This window comes from Xenopus laevis, chromosome 1L (assembly GCF_017654675.1).
Source record: "Xenopus laevis strain J_2021 chromosome 1L, Xenopus_laevis_v10.1, whole genome shotgun sequence".
NCBI lineage: Eukaryota > Metazoa > Chordata > Amphibia > Anura > Pipidae > Xenopus > Xenopus laevis.
The window spans coordinates 33768677-33780756 of record NC_054371.1 but is presented as its reverse complement, the minus strand read 5'-3'; the positions used below and the strand labels follow the sequence as shown (position 1 = coordinate 33780756).

General features: G+C 40.5%; 1 protein-coding gene across 1 annotated transcript in view; it reads left to right on the top strand.

Moving 5' to 3' along the window:
- Positions 1 to 12080, top strand: part of sel1l3.L (sel-1 suppressor of lin-12-like 3 L homeolog) — a 40606-nt gene extending 28526 nt beyond the window's left edge. Inside the window, exons 18-24 of the mRNA XM_018228989.2 lie at positions 1368 to 1458; positions 1547 to 1631; positions 3060 to 3169; positions 3368 to 3495; positions 6523 to 6625; positions 6714 to 6786; positions 11582 to 12080. Coding sequence (XP_018084478.2) covers positions 1368 to 1458; positions 1547 to 1631; positions 3060 to 3169; positions 3368 to 3495; positions 6523 to 6625; positions 6714 to 6786; positions 11582 to 11604 — 613 coding nt within the window. The 3' untranslated portion in view covers positions 11605 to 12080. The remainder of the gene's footprint in view (positions 1 to 1367; positions 1459 to 1546; positions 1632 to 3059; positions 3170 to 3367; positions 3496 to 6522; positions 6626 to 6713; positions 6787 to 11581) is intronic.

The following is a 12080-nucleotide window of genomic DNA, read 5'->3' as shown; positions in this document are numbered from 1 at the left end:
GAACAGTTCCCTGGCACCTGCATTGATAAAAATGCTCCCATGACCCACCCAGTAGATATAATAGTACTCAATAGTAAAAATTCCAGTGCAGCTAAACCAAGTCATGACTCCTTCATTTACATTGAGTAGGGGAAACAATAGCATATCAGAAAGCAGTTCCATAGTGCAGCACTGGCTCTTTCTGAAAGCACATGACCAGGCCCTGAGATGGCGCCTACACACCAATATTACAGCTAAAAAAAATACACTTGCTGGTTCAGGAATTAAATTTTATGTGGTACGAAAAATCGTTCGATAGAATGATGAAATCCTTTGAATCGAACGATTCTAAGGATTTTAATCCATCAATCGAAGGATTTTCCTTCGATCAAAAAAAAAGCTTAGAAAGCTTATGGGGAAGGTGCCCATAGGCTAACATTGGTGCTCGGTAGGTTTAAAGTGGCGAAGTAGGTAGTCAAAGTTTTTTTTATGAAGGGTCGAATTTTGAGGGTTAATAAACCCTCGAATTCGACCCTCGAAGTAAAATCCTTCTAATTCAAATATCGAATTCAAAGGATTTTAGCACAAATACTTTGACCGATCGATCGAATAAAAATCGTTTGATCGAACGATAAAATCCTTCGAACGATTCGACGGATTTTAATCGAACGATTGAACGATTTTTATTCGATAAAAAAAACCTTAGAAAAGTGCTGGGGAAGGTCCCCATAGGCTAACATTGAACCTCGGTAGGTTTAAATTACCGAAGTATGTAGTCAAAGTGTTTTTTAAAGAGACAGTACTTCAACTATCGAATGGTCGAATAGTCGAACGATTTTTAGTTCAAATCGAAGTCGAAGGTTGTAGTAGCCTATTCAATGGTCGAAGTACCCAAAAAAATACTTCGAAATTCGAAGTTTTTTTCATTCGAATCCTTCACTCGAGCTTAGTAAATGTGCCCCTGAGTATGGAACTACTGAAATGGGGGATAAGATATAGACTAGATGAAAATATTATTTTCTCATTCAGGGGAAATGGAAATGAGAGAGCAAAATACAAAACAAAATAAATGTATTGGTTCAAGAATAACATTTTAAATGGTTGAAGGAATTACTTGATATGTACACCGTGTAATTTAGTAACAAAAACAATACCTCTTCTGCTCTCCCCCTTCACCTTTTGCTCAGCCCTTCCCTTTTCTCTTCTGCTATCTTCAAACAACAATAGGAAATAGAAGAAGACAACAGCTTCATGCATTACATTTAGGTCATCTGTCATTTAATGGTTTAGCATTTTATTCTTTTTCTCTCCTTCTCTCATCTGAGAGTACAATCTTGCAAAGCTGTGTATTACAAATGTGTGATCTGCTATTCATTGCTTCCCAACAGACACAAATCGGTTCTAAACTACATCCTAACGGCTGAGGCTGGAGTGGAAGTTTCACAGACTAACATGGCTTATCTTTGTGAAGAACATCCTGTAAGTATTTTGTTCTTCTATTCCCATGAATTGCCACGTGTTTCATCTCCCATTCATAAAAGTGTTCACCTATTTGTTCTGGTTTCAGGAGTTCGCTACTACATATCTGAGTGATGCCTGTATTTTGCGATACTATAACCTTTCAGTACACCAAAATGATCCTCCTTCTATTGGTAGGTACTGCATAATCTTCACACAAAATGCTCTAAGTTATTTCCTTATAGGAATTGAATGATTGAATCATTAATCAGATGCCACAGCCTGGCGAAGGACAGTACCAGCCAGTTACCTAATATAATTAAGAGCCTCACTTTCCTTATTATTCCCCTTCACACCATCTAAGCCAGGGGTCCCCCAATTTTTTTACACGAGTTGCATTGCGGCACTTCGATTTCTGAAGTCACTCGAAGTTTCCTCATGACAACTTCGGAAAACGAAGCACCGCTAGTGCATTGCTGCAGGCGATTTTTCATTGAAGCAGACGGAAGACACAGGGAAGCAGTTCGGGGAGATGTCGCCCCAAAGAAGAGGCGATTAGTCGCCGGGCGACTAATTCTCCCCGAATCTCCAGGTGTGCCCTTACCCTAAGGGGTTGGTGAGCAACATGTTGCTCATGAGCCAGTGGTTGGGGATGACTGCTCTAAGCTCTAAGGGCAGTGATGTAATGTATATGGGTCAGGTCTACTAAAGGGCGAAGTGGCCGTCGTTGCGAAAATTCGCAATCCGCAAGGACATCACCAATTCACTAACAGGCGCAGACGACAATTCGCTAGTGATAGAGGCCGTCGCTATTGTTCGTTCGCACTCTATCGTCAAGCGACTTTTCTCTTAGGCAAATTCACTAAAGTGCGGATTTTACTGAACGTTACCTCTTTCGCCAGAGTTGACTTCCCACCTCAGACAAAGCAAACTGCTAAAATGAAGTTACATCTTCCTCAGTCTTACGTCACTTACATCATATCCTGTCTGCCGAAAATGCATTAAAATTGAAAAAATGCTGGCAACTTTTCCTTTTTTTAAGCGGAATTGCCTGCAAAATTCCTAACTTGAACTTTTTTGGGTTAATATTTTTCCCCAGAGATTTGAGGGCAGTAGAACTTTAATTTTACAGTGGGCACGTGTCTAGGGCATTATACGATCTCTTTTGTCTTAATTAAGTGGCCACTTCAAGCATTTGCACCAACATCTCTAATATGACTTTAATGTACCCGCACTATTCAAATTGACCTAAGCGTAAGATCACTAGCGACTTTTTGCTAGGCATATACGAACGTTAGCAAATCTTCACTATGAAATGCTCGCACTGGAGGCGTATCGCTAGCAGAAAGTCGCCAGCAACTTTGCATTCTAGTGAATTAGCATAGTGGTAACTAATTTGCGCCTGGCGAATGTCTCAGAGCATGGACCCCTTGGTGACAGTGCACGGTTTGTTTGTTTTTTTAAATACAAATGCACTAAAGTAACTATTTTATGCTAAGCACTGCCTATGATTCAATTATTTCCCATGGGTAAGCCAGCCTTTAATGGTTTATGGCTCACTGGAATTATCTATGTACTCTCAGTCTGTACACAATATCTGACAATTCGATTTTTGTTTCTAGCTTTACTGAAACTGGGTGACCTGTATTATTATGGTGGCAAAAACCAACCCAGAGATCTGAGTATGTCTTTGAGGCTGTACACACAGGCAGCATTACAAGGTGATTCCCAGGTAAGGAGTAAGCTACAATACTTTGTGTGCCCTTTGTGTTATCAGATCTGATGCAAAAGCATAAGTAAAAATAGCTTGGCATTTTTAATAAAGAGCCATGCAATTTGGCATGTATAGTCCTGCTAAACCATCTTTATAAATCCTATAAATAATAATGTGTAAAACCATGTATGCTATTTTTTTTTTCCGTTTATCAAGGGATTTTATAATTTAGCCCAGCTTGTTCAAGAAGGCATTTCCATACCAGATCACATATTACAGCACCTGAAAATAGACAGATCTCTCCATCCTACCAGTGAATCCCTCACAATAGAGCTTTATCAAAGGTAAGAAAACCGATATGGGATCTGTTATCCAGAATGCTCCGGACAGACCTGGGGTTTTCTGGATAAGGGATCTTTCCATAATTTGGATCTCCATACTTTGTCTATTTAGGAGTCATTTCAACGTTAATTAAACCCAATAGGATTGTTTTAGTATCCAATAAGGATTAATTATATCTTAGTTGGGATAGGTACAAGGTACAATGTTTTATTATTACAGAGAAAGGAAAATAATTTTTGAAAATGTGATTTATTTGGATTAAATGGAGTCTATGGGAGACAGCCTTTCCATTATTCGGAGCTTTCTGGATAACCTGTTTCCAGATAACAGATCCCATACCCGTATACACCATTCAAGGTGTTGTACCTGCACACGTCTTACTTGTGTTCAATTCCTTAAGCGCAAGAATGAGTGCCTTTCAACTCAAAGATTTAAATGAGAACTAAACCCTAAAAATGAATATGGCTAAAAATGCCATATTTTATATACTGAACCTATTGCATCATCTTAAAGTTTCAGCTTGTCAATAGCAGCAATGACCCAGGACTTCAAACTTGTCGCAGGGGGTCACCATCTTGGAAAGTGTCTGTGACACTCACATGCTCAGTGGGCTCTGAGCAGCTGTTGAGAAGCTAAGCTTAGGGCTCGTCAATAATTATCCAGCAGAAAATGAGGTTGGTCTATTATATAAGCTGATGCTACAGGGCTGATTATTAAATTCTGATGCTAATTGCACTGGTTTATGTGCTGCCATGTAGTAATTATCTGTATTAATTACTAATCAGCCTTATATTGTGACATTTTTATTTTATGTGTACTGTATATTGTGAGTGGGTCCCTAAGCTCAGTAAGTGACAGCAGCACAGAGCATGTGCAGTGAATCAGCAGAAAAGAAGATGGGGAGCTACTGGGGCATCTTTGGAGACACAGATCTTTACTGCTAAAGGGCTGTGGTTGCCTTGGGCTGGTACAGTAGCACAAAACATAATTTAACCTGTCTAGCTACTTCTTTAGTTAAGCTTTAGTTCTCCTTTAAAAGTGCACTGTAGTTGGCTTTTGCAAAAGAAATGGTACACAAAACACTATTATGGCACTATTGTAGTGGATTAGTGGCTACAGAACTGTATCCATTATTACAGCTGGTGTAGTAAATACATTTTTAGTATATGATATCAAACACATTTTATGCCTGTCACATGTGTACAGTCTATGAGCAAACTTGCAGTTGTTCTTGTTGCTGCTTTGCTTGGTCTCCTTGATGTATGGGCGTTATCTGCTGGACGTACTACAATGATACAGCACCACAACCCCTGGTTGTACCCACATGCGGGTGTCTTGTAAGGGCAGTATCAGACTGTCAAAAGAAGGAGGACATAAGATTATAAGTAAAAAACATGGAGGCAAATTCACTAAAGGGCGAATTTTCAATTGCTTCACCATACTTTGTGCCACTTCGCCAGGCGCAACTTCGTTACCACTACACTAATCCACTAAAATATGAAGTTACGTCTCAGCAGATGAATGCTGGCGAATTTTTGCTAGCGTCACTTCGGCTGTGCGAGGATTTCATAGCGATTTTTCACTATCGCTCATTTCTGCCTAGCGAAACTTTGATATCACTATTATGTTTAAGTCAATTTAAATACGGCGGGTACCTAAAAGTCATATAGACGTCGTTATTAATAATGTTGTTGCAATTTACTTGAAGTGGACACTTTTAAATACATATGTCCAATGAGCCATAATAAAGACAGAAGAGAACCTCTAATGCCCTAGACATGAGCCCACCCTTAAACAAATGTGGCATGCCCCTCAAATTAGATAAGTCACCAGCGTTTTTGACAACATAAATGCATTTCCGACATACAGCATATGATGTCACTGACATAAGATTGAGGAAGATATAGCTTCGTTTTATCAGTTCGCCTGGTCTGATGTGGCGAAGTAAACTCAGACGAGAGGTAAAATTTGCACTTTACTGAATTTGCAGATTAATGACCGTTAGTCGTCTGGCGATAGAGAGTGAACAAATGCTAGTGACGGTCTCGTTGGCTAGCGAATTGTCCTCTACACCTGTTAGTGAATTGGCGATGTCCCTGCGGATGGGATTTCTGGCGAATTGACACTAGCGTCTGGCACTTCGCCCTTTAGTGAATCTGCCCCATGGAATTCTAGCATGTAGTTTAAGTTCTGCAAATCACACAGGCAGATACAGTTCAATAGCTAGATGTTCACTATTGCTTGATTTCCAAATATTTCCATTACACAAATACAAAGTAAATAATTATAAGAAAGATTTAAAGTCCTTTTAATCTCAGATAAAGATAGTGCATGACCCTAGGTGAAGTATCTAGCTGAGTTGTTTCCAGCTCATCTGACCCCAGTTTCAGTCTTTGCACAGGATAAGGTTTCTTTACTGTATTTACACATTATTCCTTACTATATAGGCAGTCATGTTATATTATTCCACAATTATGCTTAATAAGACCTTTTAGCAAGAAGGTTGTGGTTAGGATTATTACAAAAAGATTTTTGTCCAACCTGTTTTTTTGGCAGCTGACCCAATGGGTTCATGTTCTTCTTTCTGAACCACCATGGACTTGTGTCAATGTGTTTGACTAGCAAATGGACTAATAGAGTCATTTTATTTGTTTTCCAAAATAATCATCACAAATGCTGGATTCATGCAGAATGCAAATCTGCCTCTTGTGAGTACACAGACTTCTTCAGCTTCAATCTCAGTCTAAGTAGGAAGCACTAATTAACTTGCAATAAAGTCTAATCATCCTACACTATGGTGTACAGATCAAACAAACTATAAGTATATCCTGCAGTTTAAAATCCGGATGTGTGAGACAGGGTTTAATTTGTCAGACATTATATCCACACTTGGCAACCTACTGGGTTAACCATACGTCCTACCAACAAGGGTCCCCCTGGCAGCACACAAATAATAATATGACCAGTAGTTTGTATTTATCTTACAATTAAATACCATGTAATGTTCCATTTTATTTGTTGCATTGCAGGTGTCAGAGTCACAGCAGTGAAGAATCTTTAAGCCCTTGTTCTTTTATGCTGATTTATTTTCATATCCACTCTGCATGGCATTCAGTCCTGTGCTCATCTCTGGTACGTGTACAATGACCCTTAGCTCTGTCTGTAACTGTGAAGTTTCATTGACTTTCATTATAATGAAACCTCCCTCAACTCTCATTAGATCTATGGACTGGGATCCCTCTTACTGTCAGTCGCAGTTTCCAGTGCATTCCTGCGAACTCGGTTAGCGCAAGGTAAGAAAAGTATATTTATTAACTGGAGTTATAAGTGGGGCAAATTTGCACCTGGCCAGTAACCCAGGCAACCAATCAGATCATTGGTTTCACCGTTCAACCTGCAGCTGGCTGCAAAAAAGCTAATCACTGATTGGTCGCTATAGGTTACTGCCCAGGTGCAAATTTGTCCATTGTTTATATAAGTTTCCTAGCAACTGGCTTATACTTAATAACATTATGGCCTATATAACTGTGGCTCATTCCATTTGCACAGGAAATAAACCATAGTGGCCTTTTGTATGTATATATGTATAACTTTATTTGTAATGCGCTGTTAAGGAGCCGCAGCGCTGTACATTGCATAAAAGTACAATATATATATAAACGTATACACAGGTAAGACAAATCAAATAATAAATATATACAGAATTATATCAGGACAAAAAACTTAAGTGCTATGTGGTAAGAGACATAGTGGGAAGTGCCCCGTAGAGCTTACAGTGGATGGGAGGCTAACATACAGGCACAGATTGGAGATGAAAAAGTGCACACGGTAAGGCATAGTCAGTAGGTACAAGACTAGGCTTATGTTCTAGTGCTCCAAAAGGTAGGTAAGTTTTTTCTTGAAGCGATTGAGAGAGGATTCCTTACAGAGGAATTCAGGAATGGAATTCCAGAGGTAAAAAACAGCAAGAAAGAAGGGTTTGAGACAAGAGGTGGCAGTGGATGTGGATGGTGTGAAGAGAAGGTGGCTCTGAGAAGAGCAGGTAAGACTACCAGGAACGTATATAGAGACAAGAGAAGAAATGTAGTGAGGAGCAGACCAGTATAGGGCTTTGAATGTTAGTAGAAGGGTTTTATATGCTATCCTTTGCTTAACAGGCAGCCACACTAAGGATTTTAGTTGGGGTTGAGTAGGTTCCCTTTTAGGAGAGAGCAGAAGGATCCTAGTAGCAGAGTTTAAGGTTGATTGGAGGGGAGAGAGATGGGAGTCAGGAAGACCAGTTAGGAGGAGATTGCAATAGTCTAAACTGGATAAGATAAGGGCATGGATTAGTGTTTTGGCTGTTGTTTGTGAAAGAAAGGGGCGTATCTTGCCTATATTACGGAGGAAGAAACAACAGGTTTTGGCAGTATTACTAATATGATTAGAGAAGGAGAGGGGCTGGTCAAAGATGACCCCCAAGCAGTGTGCTGAGTTAACTGGGCTAATAGTCATGCCATCAACAGTAATGGTGAAAGGAAAATAAGGGCTCGGCTTGGGTGGAAAGACCATGAGCTCAGTCTTGGCCAAGTTGAGCTTGAGGCAGCATTGGTTCATCCAGGAAGAGATAGCTACTAAGCATTCTGCTATCTAGGTTTGAACATCAGCGGTTAGTGAGGGAGTGTCTAAATATATCTGAATGTCATCGGCATACAGGTGATATTTAAGGCCAAATGAAGATATAAGGTCTTCTAAAGAGAGAGTGTACAAGGAGAACAACAGAGAACCAAGTATAGAACCCCGACATTAAGATGAACAGGAGGAGAGGATTTGTTTGGAAAAGTAACAGAGGAATGGTCAGAAAGGTAGGAAGAAAGGTAGAAAGGCCCATTAGAGATCTTAGAGTTCTGTTTATTACAGATTAGGGATCTGTTTAGCAGTACATATGGTTTTATGCCATCAAAACTTGCCTCCAAGCCAAGAATTCAGAATTAACTACCTGGGAGCAACAGCCAAGTGGTTGGTTGGAGATCACCGCACTAGACCATAGGTTCAATTACAATGCTCATTCCCTTATCTAAGTTTTTCTGCAAGATTATTCTAAAATCTTAAAGCTTTGCATTATGACACTAAAGGCTTTGAAAAATGTTGGACCTCAAAGTTGATGTGCACTAGACCAATTAAAAAACCTCTCTGATAATTCAGCAGTTTTTTCTCTATGTTATACATGACTCCAGGGGCCTCTCAGCCATAAAGTGCTGGGGTGCCAAGTTCTTGCCAACAGGAGAAGAGAGCTGCATTACCACAGAGTGTTAGTGACTTTAAGAGCAGGTGTTCCTGTTTTAAATAGAAATTCTGGCTCTTGTTGTGTCTGATATCTACTTTGAATTCTGTAGAAAACACAACCCAGCAACATGGACCCAGAGCCAAAGCCATAAAAGCCGCTGGTAATGCAGGAGAATTGTAGATTCTACTACAGAAATCAGGCATGGCCAGCCTTCAACTCTCCAGCACCCATACAGCTGCTTGGGCTGCATCCAGTTTAAGGCAACAATCGCCTGTCAATGAAGTGATTCCCATAGAAGTCAAAGAGAGCATGTCATGTGTTCACTCTGAGCAGTGCCATATTCATTTAATTATTCATATATAAGATCCTTTGATTTTGGCCTGATTTTATTAACAACGTCATTCACTCAAATTCCACGCATCACTACCTCCTGATATATTTATCAAGTGGTCTGCAGGCACATTGATGCCTAGCAATAAAGCATTGCAATATTCTGCAGAAAAATAAACAAGGATGAGTGAGCAAACTGACAGGGCAAAGTGTGAGTTGAAGCATTTCCCTGTATTATTTATCTTCCCTGTGGACTATGATATTGTCGTCTTCAAGGAAAAAGCTGCTAAAGTACAAGTGGCTTCAATGCAGAAAACATATTTATAAAGTCCTTAAAGCAAGAGTTTCCATGCTTAAGCAGAAAATAAGGGATGTTGTTAGTGGCAAGGTACAGGGCTGCTGTACGGACTCCAAGTTACAGCTGCAAAGTTCTAAGTTTTCCGTCTGCACTTACCTTCCAGCACTGGCTCCTGGGAACCACCTCCTCTACTACTGAACATAAATCATGTGCTGTGACTTTGGTCTGGAGAGGCAGAGTATGTCTTGCCTATTAGCAAATGAAAGGGAAGTGTGTCCCTTTATTTAAAAGGCTTGATGAATTCTTCATAGACCTCTGTGGATTACTAGCACTTATTTATGTACCTCTACATACAGTGATCCTCATTTTTCTACATTGCAAAGTATTTTCAGACACTTTATTGCCCTTGGGAGAGGCCATCTCTCACGGGCAACAAATAGCTTCATCTGTCATGGCCCAAAGAAATCAAAATGGAAGCTCAAAAGGGCCTGAAGAGAAACATAAGCAATAAGGCTATACGTTTTCAGGGTCAGTGATTGTGACAAACAGAAAAGAGGCAGAACAGAAGGCTAACAATTAAATGGCCATAAAAAAATATGAAGACCTGTGGAAATGCTGATTAGAATTGGCACCTCTAGAAAGCTTTCACAGTATAGTTCATTTTACATATTTTCCCTAAAACTATACCACAACTCCCCTTGTTAAAATTGCTGAAATCTAATAATTTTTTTAGCTAAAGGACACCACCGGAGCATGAATAATGTCTTTCTTACAAACTTGGAGTGATATCACCCCCTCCCCCCAGCAGCCTAACAATAGAACAATGGCAAGGTAACCAGATAGCAGCCCCCTAACACAAGATAACAGCAGCCTGGTAGATATAAGAACAGCACTTAATAGTAAAATCCAGGTCTCACTGCAACACATTCATTTACATTGAGTAGGAGAAACAACAGCCTGCCAGAAAGCAGTTCCATCCTAAAGTGCAGGCACAAGTCAAATAACTGGGGGCAGCTGGGAAACTGACAATATGTCTAGCCCCATGTCAGATTTCAAAATTGAATATAAAAAAATCTGTTTGCTCTTTTGAGAATTGGATTTCAGTGCAGAAGTCTGCTGGAGCAGCACTATTAACTGATGTGTTTTGAAAGAAACATGTTTTCCCATGACAGTATCCCTTTAAAGGGAATTGTGCTCTCTATGACATGTAATAAAGCAAGCAACAGATATAACTGATTGATTTTCCTGTTATAATTTAGCATTTTTCACATAAGTGCAGGTTAGTTATGTGCAGGTTGACCCAAAGCCACGGGGACCTGCAGGTCTACTGCTATTTAGACGGGATTGGGTTGAAATTTGGGTGACCATTGCATGTTAGGGTTGGATGTGAGTCAGACATGGGAAGTACATTCCTTCTCTGCTCCAGAAAATGCCGTATCCTGGAACCAGAGGCGAGCACAGAAGTAGCATACAAAGTGAGAAGACATGGCTAAGGGTCAGGCTGGGCAGGCGGGACACTGGGAAAAAACACGGTGGGCACTGTCAGTCGTGAGCCCTGCTGGCTCAAATCGCTCCCTGCCTCTGGCATACGTACATGTGCTGGGTAAAGGGGGTTTTGGCTGCGGCGGGGGTACAGAGGGGGCTTTGCGGCAGGCGAGGGGGGCCCTGAGACTCCAGCCATGGTGGACCCAAGGCCCCCCAGTCTGACCCTGAGTACTACAATAGCACATTTTGTGGCTCAGGATGTGGTGCGAGTTAAGGTTTTGTGGTTTAGCATCAGGTTTGGGTTTAGTTTTTCCTGACACATCACTAGTGCAGGCAGCCACAGGTCTCTTTGTTCCAAAGTGCAAAGACCAGAACTAGTTTGGAAAGACCAGATGGCATTGTGCAAAGTGGCTGATTGTGGGTTTTCTTTGCTTTTAACACACTGCCTTCTTTATTTCTTAGGTGGGTTATTGTTTGTCCTCCTCCTCTTGTTCCCAGAGAGATTTCAGGGTCATGTGCAAAATTATCAAAATGTTTTTACTTTACAAAAAAGGCAGCTAACACAACTTCATATTAAATGTTACCTTCCGCAATGATATATTCGTGAGATTTTAGGGCTGGCAACATCCAGTCGTAACAGCTGAGACTAGTTTGACTTTTACCTTGGCTGAATGCTCAAATAAAGAATTACTGTATAACTCTGTTGCAGATGCGGATCCTGTGTCCAGATGACAGCAAGGTGTCCATAGTGTGACTTCTCCAGCAGCTGATTCCAATAATGTACCAGTCACAGAACATACAGAACCTTCTACCAGGGACGGATCAAGCAACTCTGAGGCAGAAGCTCTACCATTTCATAGAGCAGGCATTCACTTTATCATAAGGAATATGAAGGAGACTATCAGAAACTACAGAGATATTTTGGCATCTATGGTGGCTGTGGTTATCTGCATCTACTGTGTGACATGTGCAATGTAGTATCTATGAGCACAAGTTGCCTTTTGAAAAGAAGGACATGTTTACATGAAGAATTCTCTCTTCATTAGCACCAGAGCTATAATAATATGGGAAGCTAAGCTTCAAAGAACACTTGAGAATATTGACTGGGGTTTGGCAGCTTCGCTCTCAATCTCAGCAGGACACCCCCGCTTCAGGTGTAAGCATAATCAATGAATAAGGAAGCTGAGAGAAAGCAAAACGAGGCAGAA